At 41.3% G+C, this 18,397-nt stretch overlaps 1 protein-coding gene across 14 annotated transcripts in view; it reads right to left on the reverse strand.

The window, feature by feature from the left end:
* LOC109986625 (uncharacterized) overlaps positions 1-18,397 on the reverse strand; it is a 32,402-nt gene that overhangs the window by 2,794 nt on the left and 11,211 nt on the right. For 4 of the 14 annotated variants that reach the window (XM_065957530.1, XM_065957529.1, XM_065957528.1 and 1 more), the window contains exons 3-29: positions 17,357-17,641; positions 17,154-17,258; positions 16,931-17,049; positions 15,592-15,810; positions 15,270-15,357; positions 14,838-14,990; positions 14,116-14,213; positions 13,552-13,730; positions 13,337-13,453; positions 12,461-12,691; positions 12,031-12,150; positions 11,082-11,897; positions 10,542-10,799; positions 10,215-10,439; positions 9,854-10,072; positions 9,525-9,767; positions 9,199-9,393; positions 8,863-9,096; positions 8,558-8,728; positions 8,260-8,466; positions 7,848-8,039; positions 7,056-7,261; positions 6,678-6,746; positions 6,505-6,549; positions 5,804-5,866; positions 4,273-4,452; positions 528-923 (exon numbers count right to left, since the gene is read on the reverse strand). In XM_065957530.1, coding sequence (XP_065813602.1) covers positions 528-923; positions 4,273-4,452; positions 5,804-5,866; positions 6,505-6,549; positions 6,678-6,746; positions 7,056-7,261; positions 7,848-8,039; positions 8,260-8,466; positions 8,558-8,728; positions 8,863-9,096; positions 9,199-9,393; positions 9,525-9,767; positions 9,854-10,072; positions 10,215-10,439; positions 10,542-10,799; positions 11,082-11,897; positions 12,031-12,150; positions 12,461-12,691; positions 13,337-13,453; positions 13,552-13,730; positions 14,116-14,213; positions 14,838-14,990; positions 15,270-15,357; positions 15,592-15,810; positions 16,931-17,049; positions 17,154-17,258; positions 17,357-17,641 — 5,433 coding nt within the window. The other 10 variants (XM_020637344.3, XM_029277966.2, XM_029277964.2 and 7 more) reach the window with 9 other exon arrangements.

The following is an 18,397-nucleotide window of genomic DNA, read 5'->3' on the forward strand; positions in this document are numbered from 1 at the left end:
ACAGCCCCATGAGTGTCTCTTAAACCAGACACTTTGCACCTCATAGTAACCAAATTCACACCATGCAGCCCAACTAAGCCTGTGTGGATTGATTCCCACCAAAACAGCCCTCTCTTCTCACCAATTTCATACCAGCTGATTATTTTAGAAACAACAGAATCACCTTGTAGCTTCACTTCCCACCACCAGATACAACCAAAGAAACGGGGAAATGGAAATTGTCAAAGCAATAAGAAAGATGACAAAAGTGATGTCAATGTCATTTTGGGGCAGAGAAGAATGTGCTGGTGTTAAAGTGACCCATCACCATAGTGGAGAGCTTAGCACACCCCTCTGCAGCAATCAGTTACATTTTAACATGGTAATCTTACTGGTTAATCACACTACACTGTTTATTGAGCTGAACCAATTCAAGTTTTTAATTGTCATGGTGCTGCAAGGGAGTGAGCAGGTGGGGCAGCTTTTGGATTATACAGCAGGCAAGCAGTGAAAGAGTCAGTGTCACCCTGAGGTGGTCATGAGACTACCTGGAAGCAGCATATGACCTGTGGACCATCGCTCCTGAAATAGGAAGCTTGGGAAGATCCAACTATCCTCCCCGAGCCCTCCATCACTTCTGGGTTTGATCCTTCTTCTTCTTCTTGGGTCTCATTTAAACCTCTACAGCAGGGGTCGAGGGAGGAAGGCAGCTGCGCCATCTCCTCCTCTATGATGGGCAGTAAGGAGGTCTCAAACACTACGACCTCCTCCTGATCAAAAGACTCTTCCTCAACTGGATCACCGAGGAGGGAATCACCACTATCAGGCTCACTCGTGTGGCTCACAGTGGGACTCGTTTTGCCTGAAAAGCCCACGTTGGTGCTGGTTTTGGTATGCGAAGCCTTCGTCTCTGAACCATTGCAAAGGAGACTAATGCACGCACTCTAAAAAAGACATAACTCAGTCACTATGTAGTCATGGGATGGGCCAAGCATTTTCTTCTTACACGGTCTACAACTTATTTTCACATAAATGCATGCATGTTTAAAATATGTATCTATTTACAATGGCATGTACAGTATCTAAACACACTGCATTACATGGTATGTGACGATATAGACACTGCTGTAATTCCACTGCTGAACAAAACTGTATCCCTTTATAACCACAGTTTTCTTTTTCATACTTATGCTCCAACTTGTGCTTCAGGTTCTAAATAGGATCGCTATTACATAGAAGTCCTGCTACATATTGTTTACCTCATCCATGAATATCTTTCATATTAATATTGATATTTGTTCTTGGCTTTAATTTCCTTTCAATAAGTATTTACAATTAAAAAATGGCATGCCCATGACTATTTTTGATGGATAGTTAAATGAAAAGTGATGAATAATCTGACACTGCATTTATACAATCCCAGGGTCCTTGAAAGGAACAAAACTACAATATGAGTTGTATATGGGAGGACTTTTATTCTTGGTCAAAGTTGATTGTCAAGAAGTCATGCAACCAGGAATATTTTGCTACATACTGCCTTGCCAAAGACTTGTGCAGGACGAGGAGGTTAAGAAGTATTACAATAAAGCTGCCTCAGGTCTCCAATCACAGGAAATACTAGAAATACTAGAAATACTAGAATATTCTGATAACAAGACTGCTGTGTATAGTGCATAATTCATGTGTTTAAAATCATGTCCAAAAATGTCATCACAGTGATCAGCTTATCCAACACAACCAATATATAAATGCACCTCAAGATGTGTATAAAAGCAGGCTCAAAGTGATATGGTATGACATTAAAAACCTCTAGATAAAAGTCAGTAGTTAGATAACACTCGTTGAATAAAAGTCTAAGAAACAAATACGTCAAAAATCACAAAAATGTATAAGAGTTTGTTGATTGTCATATCCAGTCGTAATCAGTCTTTGGAGAACAGTTTTAGTCGGACAAAAAAAGTCTTTAGATTTGCAGTTGGAAACAGACGGAACAAACGTCCTGTTCCGAAGAAGCCCGAAAAAAAGGGGGCAGCTTCTAAAGTGAAGCAGAGGATGGGAGATGGAAGAATGCTACAGTGATGTTGAAGAAGAGACGAAGGAAGGACAGGAGGAGAAGAGTGAGCTAGAGGCTGATGGGTACAGATGGACTAGTCCCGGTCTCCACGAGTCACACTCACACCTGTGTGGGAGCTCCGCAGGCTCGAAACGGCCCCTCAGCTGCGCTTGGAGTAGAAGTCTAGCAGGGGGCCGCGTGGGAGACGGATGACAAACTGGGGGGAGGAGGAGGAGGGAAGAGAGATGACAGGGAGGAATTTTGAAATGTTTTCAATGACGGAAAATGTACTTAGTTAAAGTATAAGTTGCATAATAAGGCATGGCAGAGCCATCATTTGAGCAGTAAAGGGATTTGGTTGTAATTCTTTTAGTTCAGAGCATGGAAATGTTATTGACACATGCATGTTAACATGCATTTGTTTTGTTCCATGTCCAAGAAAACAAAAACAGAAGGACATCCACTCAGGCAGCAGGCCTGCACAATATAGGAATAATGTGCCATATGCAATATAAAGTTTCAATATTGCATTAATGTGCAGATGCTCCTTTTGGAGTGCCAGTGGAGTGCAGTGAGTTGTTGTGTGTGAATGACATTTGTTTTGGCTGGAGGCAGTTAGATAGCAACAAAGCACTGAACTGGAAATCTGGAGTCTGAAGTTAACAGAAAACAGTGGTAGATGTTGTTATTGTCAGGAGCTTAGAGCCTATAGCTTTAGCATCTGAGCATCCTGCTGTAGCTCATTATTAATAAGCCCTGGTATTCAAGCCCCTAAGCATTAGCAGGAATAACTCTACTGCTGTTTCCAATGTTGTGTTTCTCACAGGAGGTCCTTTTAAAACTCAACTGAGGAATGAGTGGATGAAAAACTGGATTGAATTGGTGTGTGTCCACTCCACTAGGCATACAGCATCTGACCAGTGTCACATTGCTGACTGCTTACATTTGACATGTAGTATTTGTGTCCTCATTCATCTCCTCACTACACAATCTGAGCTGTCAGCTTTTCTTTGCCCTGATTCAAGTGCAGCTCTAATGCCTCCTGACAGAATAGTGAACTTGGAGGCATTAATCTGAGTGTAAAAGTGTAATTGGTCCAAACAGTTATGGGGCAGTTGAGTAAACGTCTCGCCAAAAGGCATGCTCATTGAACCTCAGTAGATCACATTTGTTTATTCATGTAAGAGCAGCTTCCATTAGACTTGGGTTATATTTCTAATCCGGTGAATAACTTTGCTGAAAGCTTTTAAAAATTATAGTTTTATACTATTTAATACCAGAATCATGTTATTGTTGCATTTATTGTCAGTTATGGGGCAAAAAACAGCTGATATCACTGTGAATGAGGCTTTGTCTCATCATGGAAAGAAACTGAGGCTTTTGAGGAAACGGCAGCCAAAAATGTGGTGCATAAAAGAAAGTGCAAGTGCACATAACGAAATAAACAGAACAGAATGAATGAAGGACAGAGGAAGGGGGAAGAGTTCATTCTGCCCAGAGACAGAACGTGCAGAAAAGAGGGTCAACTTTTGGTCATGCAGTACACTCTGATCGTCGGGTCAGTCAGTCATGCAGTACAAACATGTCAAGGTTCAGAGGCATCCAGTGCAGATAAGATGAGCTAAAGTGTGCTCTCAGAAAGGGGACAACCTGTCCCAAAAGATGCCTCGCCCACATTAGTCTTTTTTCAAGGGGAAGAACAAAAGTACAGACCTCATTCAACGAGTCCAATTGCATTCATCATACACATGCGTGTGCTGTTCTGTTATCCACATGCTAAAGCCTTGAATAGGTCTGTACATGCACACACAATCCATTACACTAGAAGAGAGATGAGAACATCGACTAGAAGAGCCTGATCCCTTCTTCAATCAATTCCTTTTGTTTGGATGTGTTCATCGTTTAAAAATAGAATGAGGCCAAACAGAGCAGTCTTAAAATAACTAACACTTTCATGTATGCGAAAATTTCAGGTTCTTCTATTCCATTAAAAATCCATGCACACTGCTCTCACAAGTGCACTGTAGTTTAACATAAATTACAAAAATCCCTGAGAATGCAGAGCCATGAAAACATGTAAATACAGTTTTTATCAAGTCAATTCAGTATTTTTTTACTCTACATGATGGATATTTTCATGAAGTTCTTTGTTTTCACCAGTTCTAACACTGAGAGAGGTAAAGGAATAATCAACTTTTAAAAAAGGACTTGATGGTGGATGGTTACTGGAGGAGACTTACCCCATCTGCACTGGGCAGAGGCTGACCATTGATCCCCAGGGTGCGGAACGGAGAGTGTGTGGACAGGCGCTTGTCCCACTCACTGGGCCTCTGCTCCGGGACGGCTTCCATGAAGTTCCTCTTCAGCTCGCTGATGCTGGCATGATGCTTGAGCAGATCCTCCTGAGGTTTATCAAACTCCTACACAGGAAAGATGTGAAGGGACAGACGGTGTGGAGGGTGCATGGAGAGGGGTAAGGTTGATCAAGACAACAAAAAAGGGAGGAAAATAAGACATACAAGTAAGAAGTGAAAGTTGGATGAGCAGGGAAAGGAAAGATTGGGGATATGTTCGTAGGTGGGAGAGAGCAACACATGGAGAGAAAAAATAAGTCAGATGATGCTTTCTGTGTTTTACTGCAGATTAAATAAAAAGCAGAAGCAGGATTAATTTGTGATTCTACAGGATCATTAATTAAGAAGGGACCTTGGTCTATTTAATCATACTATGTGGATTCTTGATAGATGAACAGCAACTCCTTTATACAATTTAGAAATCAAGCCCAGCAGTTTATTCATGCTGTCAAACTAGTGTTGATAAATGAAAGATTCAGAGGAGACAGTGCTGTGATTTATCAAAGTTGATAATTACTTGGATGGGTAGGAGATATAAACTATATAGTTTATAAGTTTATGCACAGCTATTCTTAAAGCATTAGGCTGGCAGTGACACACATTATTAAGACAGGCTGCAAATCAAAGAGCAGTTGAGGTGGTGACAGCAGACAAGTCATCAAAGATGAAGTGTCAGTATAAACGGAAAACTGATCATCTCACACACATGATCAAAAGCGAAAGAAGCAGCGCAGATTTCTCAACATTTAGCACGAAGTTGGTCTCCATTAGCAAGATACTAATTCCAAATGTAGTATCATTTATGGCTTATTGTGGTGCAAAAGAGCAACTTCATGTTAAGTGTTTATCCAAACATCATCTCTTTTATGAACAAGAGCAAAGATGTGCCATTACTTGGATTTCAATTTCTATTGCCAAAACATTTCATTTGCATAACAGCTAAAAAAAAAAAAATGGCTAATGGCAGGTTACAATATGTGATGGATGTAGTAATAGCAAAAGCAGAGCAGGAGAATACTGATGATCTGGAAGAAAAAATATATATAAATGGACCCTGGTAAAGCTCTTTCACTCCCCTACTATCCTAACTGATCACAGTGCCGATCATTCAGGAACATTTTAGGATGCCATAGAGCAAGACATCCTCAACAAGTTTGTAGTAGGTGAATCTAGAGCATAATTCTATACTGGTTATTTGTAAATTCAACAGCAGTCTCCTGAAAAACCAGGATTAGAGTCAAATTGCCACACACATTGCCACACACACACAAATACATTTAAAATATTTCTACAGCCATCGATTAAGCTGACGCAGAAAGTGTGAATTATGCAACATGCAAGCGTGTTATTAAACAGCAGCCGATGTGCCAAAGAGCAAGAAAATACAGAGACGGACGCCTCCTGAAGGAATACAAACCTCCAACATTAAAAGGCTATGTCTGATATAAATTGAGTCACCCTCAATTTTCTTAGCTCTTTTCTGTGAAAAATGAAAAGAACAAAAGAGTGTGGGTTTGTTTCAGTTTCCCCGTGTGCTTGCATCAACCTGCCCCCCCTCCGAGACATGCAAACTACAAAAATACAGTACAGTGTTAATAGGAAGAGACCAGAGAGCTGTGATGAGACTGCATGCAGAATATTTCTGGACTAAGTGGCTGTGTAGGCCAATCTGCAAAGTACTGACAACCTAAGTCTTAGGTTTTCTATTTTTATGATGAGAAAGCAACAATGTTAGAGTGATAAACACATATCATGCCTTTTTTGTAAGGTACATTTATTCTATTGTCATGCATGTGAGCATTCAAGGGTTTAGAACTACAGCAAGCAATGAGGAAAAATGAACCTAAATGATGAGAATTAAAACATTCTTGGAGAGAAAAACATACAAATACCAGTATATGACTTTTCATATACTGGTATTTCATTTTTTACTTTTGTCTACCTCTTTAGATACACTGTATGAGCATCAAACCTGCTGTGGATTTCATTAAAGGCCTAGCTGTACAGAAGCACAACATGAGAAGAGGATGGAATTCGTTTGGGATGAGAAGCTCAACATCATAAGAATGGAGGTAGAGAAATGGCTACGGAGACGCACACGAGGCTAAAGAGTCTGACCTTTCGCATTCGCACCACCTCCGTGCTCATGGCCTCAGACTCGTGCTAACCCAGGGGAGGAGAGAGGGACACGTGTTAGCATCCTCTGCTTTAACTCACACACACCTCAGCTGTAAGTTGAAACAAGTCTTGTGAGCAGCGAACTTGTTCAGAGGCCAGTGTCTGACACTAACCTGAATGTCCCCATTGATGGTGGTTATCAGTGAAGAGTTTACTTCTCTCTGGTTTCTCCACGCTGCTGGCTACAGCAGCAAGAGAGACACAGGTCATACTCAGACACAGAGAACAGTCTCTGCTCACTACTATTATTCAATGAGAGTTTAAAGATGAAGAATATGAAGCAATTACATTTAAAAATGTATCCTTTATAGTTATCTATCAAAAAGGCAGGAGGACATAATAAAAACATTCTCTATCCTTTTGCTTGCACCGTCTACCCTGTGAGATATTTATGGTCTACACACATAAGATGCTTAATTTTCACTGCAAACATGTATTACATTAAAATTACATTACAGACATTAAAAGAAACAGATTGAGAAACACAATACCTTGACCTCAACCACAGCCTCGACCTTTGAGGGCTCCACAGCTTCTACGGTGACCTCCAGCTTCCTCTCCTCCAGACGGCCGGTCTTGATGGGGGTGGAGGTCTGGGGCTGATCGAAAGGGGCCATGGGGATGCCTGCCTCTGCCAGAGCGGCCTGGGAGAAGACCGGAGCACTGACGGGACGGGTGCCCCTGTGTGTGCTCACCACTAAAGGGATACAGACAAAATGGAAACGTTAATTTAATAACATATTTTAAATCAATGCATCGTGGAATGGGGAGGGGGGTAGAGTGAATTGCACATTTGAGCAGATACAGATATAAACACATTGACAGCCAAAAGTGCAACTATGTGAACTGCCACATTATACTTACAGTCTCAAGCCTTTGTGTTAAACGCACACACGCTGCAGGGGAATACTGTACCTGATACGCCTCTTGCTGGAAAAGAGTGGACCAAAAGCAAAAATCCACCAAGTGGAATAAGAGCAAAAGCATCGCTTATTTCTGGTAAAGTTTAGAAAAAGGACGCAAAGGTAGAAGATGTTAAGCCGCAGTGAGCTACACAGCTCAATGTTGTAAAACCAGTGAAAAGCTGACATTAAGAAGACGTCTTTTTCCAAGTAGTAAAACACAGCGTGGCTGAAAGGCGTTGCCATCAGAGGACATATCCTCTTGTGCAGGACAGTCAGACACCTGCTGACGTGCTGCAAATGTTAAGAAGTGTTTCTTGAAGCAAACAAAGAAAGCGAGCCGTTTATCTGCAAAAACAACAAACACTGTGAACAAAATACCTGACTTCTTTTGTCCAACATCTAGAAGAACAAACCAATCATCATGAATGTGTGTAGGCGTGACAGGACGTCTTTCATCCAGGATCCGTTCCTCAAACTGAGGTCTCATCTTTGAAATAACAGTCAGTGTTTTGGTTGCAGCAGGTGGAGCTCTCTTCTCTGCTGGGAACTGGACGCGCTCAAGGCCAGCGACTAAATAACATACACAAGTAGGTATTATTTTGGAAATACAACAAATATTAGTACTCTTACAAGTTCAAGTAAACAGACCGCCTAGCTGAATAAAAGCAGAACTATTAAATTAAAAACTAAATGATTCCTTTTTGTGTAACACAGTTACTAAGTAAGAAAATAAATAAACTCATATATAGTTGTTAGTATGAGTAAACAGACTAAGTCATTTTATTAATACCTGATTTCTTAGTGGCCACGTCCAGCAGAATAAACCAATCATCCTCCACCTCTCTCACTTCCGGGCGTGGTTTCTGCTGCACCACCTTACCCTGCTGCCACCTCTCCTCCACTACCGTAACTCTTTGCTGTGCTCTCTGCTCTTTGACTTCTAACACTTTGGCTGGTCTGACTTCAGGAGGTATACGGAGACGTTCATCCACAGCCACTGATGTAGAATGCACACAAAGTCTTCCCAGTCAGAACACATATTTAGAAAAATGTGAAATATATGACAGATAATTCAAACAATAGAATACCTGATGTCCTTTCTGCAACATCCAGCAGCACAAACCAGTCATCATCCACCTGTCTTGGTTGTGGTGCTTCAATCTCCACAAACTTAACAGCATGCTTTACATCTTCCATGAAGAGTTTTGGTTTTTGTTCAGCAGCTGCTACCACATCCACAAAACGCTCAACCACAGCAACTAACAGATGAAATGCAGGTAATACATAGCATTTAAAACTGTTTTTTGTTTGAGCTATTTCAGTTTAAAAATCAGATTAAGCAACCTCTTAACAACTTTTATCATAGTGTAAGAAGATTCTTCTGTAAATGTACCTGGTGGTATGACAAAAGGCTTTTCACGCACGATGTCGAACAGACCAAACCAATCGTCTCCTCCTTCTCTCTCGGAAAGCAGTGCAGCTTGGCTTGTTCTAATTTCAGACAAACGTGTCTCAACCTGTCTGGTCTCCACACCAATTATCATCTCCTTCCATGTTGTGGTCTCTGTGGTTTTCACCTCAACCTCCGACAACTTCCTCATATCCGGAACAATCTCAACAGGAGAAACTGGCACAAACAGAGATGGTTCAAAAGAAGCTGAACAACTTCAGTATATCCACCCGATGTAAACTAATTATGATAGGGTGCAGACATTTATTAACTTTATACCTGATGGTACTATGACTGCCTCTTCGCGAATAGCATCAAACAGCCCAAACCAGTCATCATCTTTCTGTTGCAGAGGCTGTGAAGGCTGCAGTCTAATCTGCTCAAACTCAACCTGCTGCAACGTCTGCTCTGTGCTTTTCACTTCAATTCGAGGTTGAACAGTTGCAAACATTTGGCTTGTGGCTGCCAGAGACGCTGTAAAAAAACACAACTTACACTCAAGCCTCAGCAAAAAGGAAAAGAATTGGACAAGTGCTGTATATTTTATAAAGAAAAATCATCCTTGAATAGTTGTTGACAGTTAGTTATTTGAAGGAGGCAAGTACCTGGAGGCACAAATTCAGTTTCTCTAGGAATGACATCCAGCAGAAGAAACCAGTCGTCATCTCTTTCCCTGACTGCTTCAGGTATTTTCTGCTCTGGAAGGATTTGCTCGGAAAGATTCTTGTCCTCTTTCTCAAGCACAATTCCTGCAATTTCTTCCACTACGACCTTCTCTCTGGACGCCACTTTGATTATGTCAGATTGGACGGAAATGCTTTCTTCAGGAACATACTCTTCTGCGGTAACTAATGAATAAAGAATGAAGCTGTGATGTGAAAAATGTGTATATATAGCTTTTAAACTGTGAGATTTGAGGGAAAATCAACAATACCTTGTTGTACATATGTTTCTCTGGTGGAAGCCTCCAGCAGCAAAAACCAGTCATCTTCTATCTGTCTCACAGACTGTGGAAGGGCTACTACTTGCTTTTCACTTTGCGGGTGTTTCATTTCTACGCCTGATGTCACAACTTCTGAGCTTTCCTCCCGTTTTTTGACGTTTTTTATTTCAACCAGAGAGACACGTTCCTCTGGAGACACTTCAACACGCTCTAAAACAGTAAGTAAGACAAGAGAGAAAATCCTCACACACTAGACTGTACAGGGTGATTTAAGGATGTTTGCGAAGCTCAGGATAATTGCTTGCTTTGATAAAGCTGTGAGAGAAGCACAAATCATTTATTTTTGAAGTACCTGGTTGAACATATGATGTTTCTCTGGGAACAACATCAAGCAACACAAAAAAGTCATCATCTCTGTCTGTCACTGGCTGCAGTGGGATTACTTGTAGCTCTCTTGGTGCCTTTTCTATTATCGTTCTCTCTTCGGACACTTCTTCTCCAATCTCCTGCACAGCTGCAGTTTCCACCACCAGGACAAAACTTTCTGCGTCTAACTCGCCTCTTCTCTTCGAAGAAACTGATAGAAGTAAAGTCGGGAGAAATACAAGCAGTGAGAAATATCTCCTCAGGCACTAAATCAAGCACAAGAGAACCAAGCCAAAAGCAGCACAAAGAATACCTGGTGGTACATAAGGAGTTTGTCTGGGAATTACATCCAGCAAAATAAACCAGTCATCGTCTCTTTCTATGGCGGTCTGTTGTGGAGGAATCTCAGAGGCACGCCATACTTCCTCTTCTTCCACTTTCCTTTCTTCCACAAAAAGCTTGGTCTTTTTCTCAAGAGCTGTAATCTCAATTTTCTCCTCAAAGGTTGTACTCTCGCTGTTTGAGGTGAAATACTCGCCTTCATCCACCTGAGCACGTTCCACAGTCACAACTAATGATGGAAGTAAACACAGAGAATCTTTGAACCTTGGCACAAATATCGTCCAAAACCTCACAGTAAGAGAAGCAGGACAGTGTTAACTGTTTTTACTTGTATGAAATCATTTAAAAGGAATAAATATTGCAAATCCATCGCAGCATCTCAAACACTTTTGGCAGACTCTACTGTTACTTTTACAGCTTACGTGTGATTAAAGAAGGAAAATACGGTGAAATAAAAGTATTACAGAGGGTTGTATCAATGTAAAGCAGTTTGCAGAATGAAACACTGTACCTTGTGGTTTGACAACAGATGTGTATGGAGGACGGTCAAACAGTATGAACCAGATTTCGCCATATTCCGCCTCACGTTCATCCTCAGCCTGCCCTTCAATCTCACACCATGCCTCCTCTTTTTCTAGGCTCTCCTCTAACATCCTGCCGACCATTATTTCTTGATTAGGCTCTCGCTCTTCCACAATAGTCACTTTCTTCTTGATCCTAGGCTCCACCTTCTGGTAAGCTACTACAGAAGTGGTACCAGGGACGCCTGACATCTTGACCTCAGCTTCCTCCTTCCATTCCTGTTCTATCCCGCGCAGCTTCTCTATCAAGTTGTCATCAAACTGACTCTCACCTATGACCTCTATTTTAGTCTCCTGCTCCCCCTCGGCCTCTTCCTCCTCATACAAGCCTTTCAAGAACACCTCCTTTATCTGCTGCTCCAGTTCATCCTCTTCACCGTCTTCTTTTTCTATGCTCCTTATGGATTTTATCACCACAGTTTTTGTTACACCTCCCACTCGCACATGTTGCTCCAGCTCTGTCTCTGCAAATTCCTTTCTTAACTTTTCCACCTCCTCCTTACCTAATTCCTCTTCTATTACTTCCTGAAGTTTCTCTGCCATCTCATCCACTTCCTGGAGCCTGTCCTCCAAATACCTCACTTCCCTTAGATTCCTTTCTAAAACTTCTGCCTCTGTCAGCTTGTCTACCAACATCACCATTTCCTGCAGCCTGTTAATTTTCTCCTCATTGGTCGGCTCCTGCTCTGAATCATAGACGACCTGCTCATCCTCTTCCCGAAGCTCGATCTGAGCAGAGGGAGGGACTGGGAGGAGCAAAAATGGAAAGTTAATGAACCTTAAAAGGCTTAACATTTTAAATCTTTGAAGGGTTTCTTGTTTTGTGTTTAATTTCTGAAGAAATGTTCAGAAGTCACATTTTCACACAAAGAAACTCACATTGTTCAGGGGAGAGAAGGCTCAGGATGTGGTCGAAGTAAACAAACCAATCATCTTGCTGTGCTGTTGATGGTTGCAGTAGTCTATCCATTGAGCTCATTTTTGACAAGCTGAGCTTAGCTGACAATGTCAGAGAAACATAAGAGACATTTTTCATACCAAATAAGCAAACACGCACAGACCTCAAACTGAAAAAGCTTGGAAGCAGGGTTAAATACTCGCACATGTCTGGTTTATATTTAAGGCTTTGAGAAAATGAAATGTACATTAAGTGATGTCATCAAGTGCAAGGTTGGTGCAGTAAAATACATTTTAAGCAGCTTTTTTCTTTGAAATCAAAGCCATAATGATAGATTCAGAGATTCTGGGATGAGATTTTGTGATAGCAAACTGAAAAAGAACCTCTGGCTGGTATCAAAAGTGCAAATACCTGGCTGTTTCACATAATCAAAAGGTGGGGCAAAGGGAAAAGGAGGATGGCGATCAAGTAGGGCAGACCACAAGTCTTCCTTTCTCCATCCTTGTTGCTCATCCGTCAACAGCTCTGTCACTGTGGTGGTCTGAGAGCTCGTCTCAGTGTCCTGCTGGCTCACTCTGACTGTGTGAACAGACTGTCCCTCCTCCCAGGACTGAATGAAAGTCTGCTCTGACTCCCCACTGGCTGTGAAGAGATGACGAGGTGATGGCGGTTATGTAATGTTCTCTACCGGAGAGACGGCGGCACTGTGGATGAATGCTTCACAGTGCTTCAAGCAAGATGTTTTGACCAAGTCAGATGCCAAGCATTCAAGCCAGTTTGTTGTGAGTCCAAAAAGCTGCAGTTATCACAAAAGCTTTGGCACTGAGAAGACATAAACAGACTGTTCCTATGCCATCCTGTTTTAATGCACTATAGCAGTGATAGGTGAGTCAGTTTGTTGTAGTGTTGAACACAAAGTTTACAAGCTGCAAGCAAATGAAAGCCGGTATGCAACACACAACAAGCAGCAACTTTAAAATTGCCAAAAAATGTGGAACTGCAGCCTCAAGACTGGAAATGCCCATGTGTAGTTAAAGATGTGAGGGAAGTTTGCACAACTTCTGTTCACAGAGACCAAAGGTAACCTGTGATAACGCCAAGGAAAGTACAAAGTGGGTAAAATTACCCACAAGTCAAGAGGAGATGTGCCACAGCTGACACGATATTTTTCAGGACTTGTTTTCCGGCATGAAAGCAAATGAGCGAGAACGGACGAGCGTGTTAAATGATGTGATAAGGCTGCACATATGGCAAAGAAGCGCTGGTGCTCCACACAGTTCCTGATACCTGGGAATACAGAAGAAGGCCAGGGTTGGTCAGATGTCATCAGTGACCAATCATCAACTTCAGTCCTGACTGATGCTGAGAGTTGTTGCAGGAGCTGGAGAGTTTCATCTCCAGCTGCTGGAGTGAAACAGATCACAGAAGCGTATTGAATCTGTGCTTCATTAAAACAAGATTACACGTGATACAATGATTCCCACATGGGTTCGCACACTTACACATACTTCCATCTAGGTTACGGGACAGCCTCTTGCTTGCAGAGCGTGTGAATCGAGGGGCGGGGCGGTCGATCATGGAGCTGGCCTGGCGGGTCTGGGCCTGAGTGCGCCCGCTGTACCGGAACTTAGATCCCAAGACGAGGAAGCGACGAGATGATGGAGGCTCTACTGTGGGAACACTGGGGGACAAAAAAAAAGATCTAAGTTTAATCTTTAAAGCGACAGACCAGCAAACCAGATGCTCAAAAACAGATTCAATCAAGTGACATCGTAGGATTTGGTATCCCTTAAAAGTAGTCCATGTTATACAACAATGTTAGAATTCCCTTCCCTCCCTGACCTTCATCTTAGGTATAAAGAGCCTTTGAGGTTTAATTCTCAGGATCACGACCACAGGCACGTAGCATTTCCTCTCTGGTTAAACTACCAGCGAGCCAATATAGGGCTTAAGCTGTAGAGACCAGTTAGCCAATTATCTCAGGGTAAGAAAGGAACCTGAGAATGACCTCTGCTGCGACGCAGAAAGTGTCATTCATAATAAGCGAAGAACAACTTGGGACTTACCGGAAGAAGGTATGGTTTTCAACGCAAACTTTCCACAGCTTCTTCGATGCTTTGTAGTTGGGAAGTTTGAAGCCGATTGTGCTTTCATATTGCTCTAGCTGTGGGTGGAAAAACAACACACAAACGGTGACAGTTCAATTTAAAAAAATAATGACCTTGAGTTCATGACATTAATCTGCAGTGCATCCTAACCCACACCTGGTTTTAATAAAAATACTAGAAGTATTAAATACAAATATGAGAAGTCTTATTTATTATATGTGTTAAACTATTGAATGTTACTTATCACTTCTATGTTTGAATGAGGTGGACTGAAATTGACCAACCTGCTTATTAAAGGTATGTTAATAGGATATTTAATAATAAAATATATTCATGGGCTTTAAAGTCCCATGAAGCAACAATTCAAAAAGATTTTGAAATTACATTAAATTCATCAAAAGGATAATCATTTATCATTAATAATTTTGTTGTCTTTTGTAAAATGAAGTATAAAGGACTCAAAATGAGTCAGAGGATTAGCTCCATGAGATTATCTAAATGTTAATGTAAAGGTGAATAATAGAAGTTAGATTGTCACATCATTCCTTAGCCAAGAAACCAGACCAGCAAGGTGGAATTTAGGAGAAATTGGTGGTGGACTGGATGAGCGGAAAGGTAACAAAACCATCAAATCTAAATATAATGAAAAATAAAAGTGGACTATGTAAAGTCAGATTTACCTCCGATGGTCTGATCTTGATAAAGAAGCTGCTACGTTTGTAGGAGATCTTGAGCACTTTAGGCCAGGGGAAACGGTTGATCCTCAGCTTGTCCTTGTAAACCATCAGACCACCGGAGCAAACTCCCAATGTGATGTCAACACCATCCAGATCCTGCAGGCACAAAGGAGTGAGCAGTCATGATATTTCTCCCTCTGCATTTACAATAAACGGTCACTGGGAGGCACACTTCCTCACATCCTGAGGACAGGGCTTAAAGGTCATGGAGTTTAAAAAAAATACATTAATTTCCTTTTTTTCTGAAAAGGGGCTAACATCGATTTTGTAATTAAAAATATGGATGCAACTGGTACACGCATGGTGTTGCAAAGTCATAACATTTCAAAGAAAAAGTAAGTTGATACTATGTCACAGAATTCAAACAAACCCAACCTTGGCCTGATGCAGGTCAACTCCATACATGGCGAGCTTCTTGGCATTTTCCAGAAACAACATGTCTGCTTGAGCTGGACTCATTGACCTTGAAAAGCATAGATAAGAAGGGTCTTTTCAAAGATATGTTTTATTGCCAGGATTATTCAAAGGACTCCACAAATAGTCTATGTAAACAGTTCTATAAATGTAAAAGATGCAGGGGTAATTCACAGTTTGGGTCTGCTCTATTCTGTTTTTTCTCATTTAATAATACTTGAAAAAGAAGACTGATAAAGCCATTACTCTTTTGCTCAAATCATAGTCCTCCTACGTTGATTACCTGTATGTGCGGTGCAGCTCCATCACTTTGTCCTCTAGCTCTTTGCTCTGTCCAGGAGCCAGGCTCAGATCTTTCACGTAGTCTGTCCCATGTGTCTCCGGGTCGTACTCTCCGAGCTCCGACTGGGCTGCGTATGAACCCAGCAGGGACAGTGTGACAAAAGAACAGGGAAGAACACCGCTCATGATGTCCTTTCTCAGCTGGACACACAGAAAGTACCTGAAACAAATGTTAAATTAAAATGTAGGTGCAGAATATAAAACGTAATACCATTTTATAGAACATGTTACTGTAATGACCTTCTTTTTGAAATACATGCTTTCTTTTGAGTTGGATGATGAAGGCAAGACACAGATTAGCTTAGCATTAAGACTGGTAGCAGGTTAAAACAACAAGGTCTGCTTCCAAGCTGCCTCATAGATAACTAATAAACATGTTCTGAATCTCAAAATTCCATCAGGTGAGATGGGGTCTGGTGGTCTCCACCTGAACGTCTTCATCACCAAACATTCCTGCAACAAACATTCCCTGCATTCTGACACATTTTTAGCACCAATTTTGCCTTTTCTGCTCCACTGTCCAAAAGACATGTGGACTGAAAAGGTTATTGTGACTCTGCACTTTTTTGGCTTGCAGAACTTCTAAATCTCTCAATTTGTAGTTTATTGAAGTTTTGTTTATGCACATCAAAGAATTACTAAAAACATGAAACATGGTGACACAGTGAAGAGATGACCTTAGTTCTGTTTTACGGAAAACCAGATTTTTTTTTATTAATGGCAGGGTCGGGGCAAAGAATGTTTTTATGAAGTCGCCCCAAAAAACATAACCTCGCCTTTACAAGGTTTTCTTTACAATTCAGCACCCCCCACAGGTGTGCTTCTCATAAGGCAATTTATGACCAAGCCAAACTGAGAGAGTGTAGAATAACATGGACAGCAATTATCTGCACAAAACAAATGAAATAATGGCAAAAGAAGGTTCATAATTAGCGTGAGAGGTCACACTTCTGCATCTAGAGTGAATTGTGACAGCGGAAGTCTCTCTCACCGATCCACTGCACAGCACTCAGATGCTACTTGCCACACAATCTGGAGCGATAGAGAGCTAGTGTACATACTGTGGTCCAATATTTTATCCATAGTTAGTATGAAGGAAATTCAAAACGGTCCCCAAATATATTTATGCAGTTGTAAATTTAACACTATCAGTGACAAAGTCTATGTTCGCGAAACACTGCCATTGATAAATTAAATAAATTAAGACTTGTGAGTTATCATTTCAGGTCGGACAATCTGGTAGAATCACATCCCTGCCTTTTTACTGTTCTAACATTCACCTGGTGAGATCCTCAGTGAGCTGAGCAGGGTCTGGAGGGTAAAACTTCACGTTGAACGTAAACTCATAAACAGCACCTGGAACCTGTTTCCTGATCTCTTTGGTGGCTTCCAACCAAGTCTGCAGAAAATAAAGGAAACAATATTTACAAACCAGGTTCTGGCCTGCATCAAATATATATGATTTTTTTTTTTTTGCATTCCTAAAGAAAATTAAAATCACACCTTGCTTGTTGTGGTTTCCCCATGAGCGAGGCCGAAGTAATCTTTCTCCAGCAGATTAACATGGTCACACACCTTTGTTATAAGCTCTTGGCCTTTAGCATGTTTCTACACAAGATAGAGGGACACAGGCAGAGGGAAACAAGCGTATAAATATTGAACAGGGGTGAGAGACATTACATTAGGTCAATTCTGAGGTCTCTTACATCCAGCTCACACTCAAACAGAGTGTCGTCCAGTAAGGTGACTTTGCATTGCATGGTTTTCAGACGTTTGGAGCCTTTAGCCTCTTCTGGTTTCTTCTCCGTCTTCTTTTCTTTCGCAGGTTTTTCTTTCTTCGTTACCTCCTTTGCCTTCTCCTCTTCCTCGGCGTCGTTATTCTGCTCAGTCGGTTCTTCCTCTTTTTTCTCTGTGTCGTCCTCCTTCACTTCTTCCACAGCGTCTGGCTCCTTATTTATCGACTCTTCGTCTTTGTGTTTCTCTTGAGCTGGCTGGAGATACAACACAAGACATTTGCAACATACGGAAAGTACAGATAGAAAGAATTAAAGAAAGGCAAAATGAGTGCAAACCCTCAATCAAAACTAAAACAGACCTTTTCAAACAGCAGATAAACTGCTGTTGATGATGCTGGTTCAAAAAAGCCAGATCATTTTGTTTCAGGCTCTCCGTTCAAACCAGCAGGTTTACTCTTGCTGAGCAAGCTGTCCACATCATAAAAAATTCATTACAAAGGAAAAAACATGTGTTCCTCTACTTAAGTCAAATCTGCAGCAGGGATTTGTACACTGGACCGCCCTGCAGCTGCCCTTTATCTGCTGCAGTGTTTGAGATTGTGTCCTTTCCTGAACCTTCCCACCTCTCCTGATTAAATGACTAAATGATTAAAAGAACTGTTATACTGAAAGTGCGTGACTATTTCTTGGCCTGGAGCGGAGATTTCCGGAAATCTCGTTATCATTTTGGCAACCAGCCGGTACTTTGACATCTCCCTGCACCAGTAGAATCATTTGTTGCCGGATAAACAGACAACATGTATCAACATGTAAGGTGTTAATGAGAGGGATTTAAAGACGCTGGTAGGATTCTGATACATTAGGACAAAGTCAAGCTCACTTTGTGTTAAGCTAAGCTTATTGGCTGCTGACTTAAGTCTTCAATATCCAGATATGAGTGTGGTATCAGTCTCCTCATCTACCTCTCCGGAACAAAAAAACCTAAATGTAGAATTGAAACCATAATTGACT

Source organism: Labrus bergylta, chromosome 8, assembly GCF_963930695.1.
Source record: "Labrus bergylta chromosome 8, fLabBer1.1, whole genome shotgun sequence".
Classification (NCBI taxonomy): domain Eukaryota; kingdom Metazoa; phylum Chordata; class Actinopteri; order Labriformes; family Labridae; genus Labrus; species Labrus bergylta.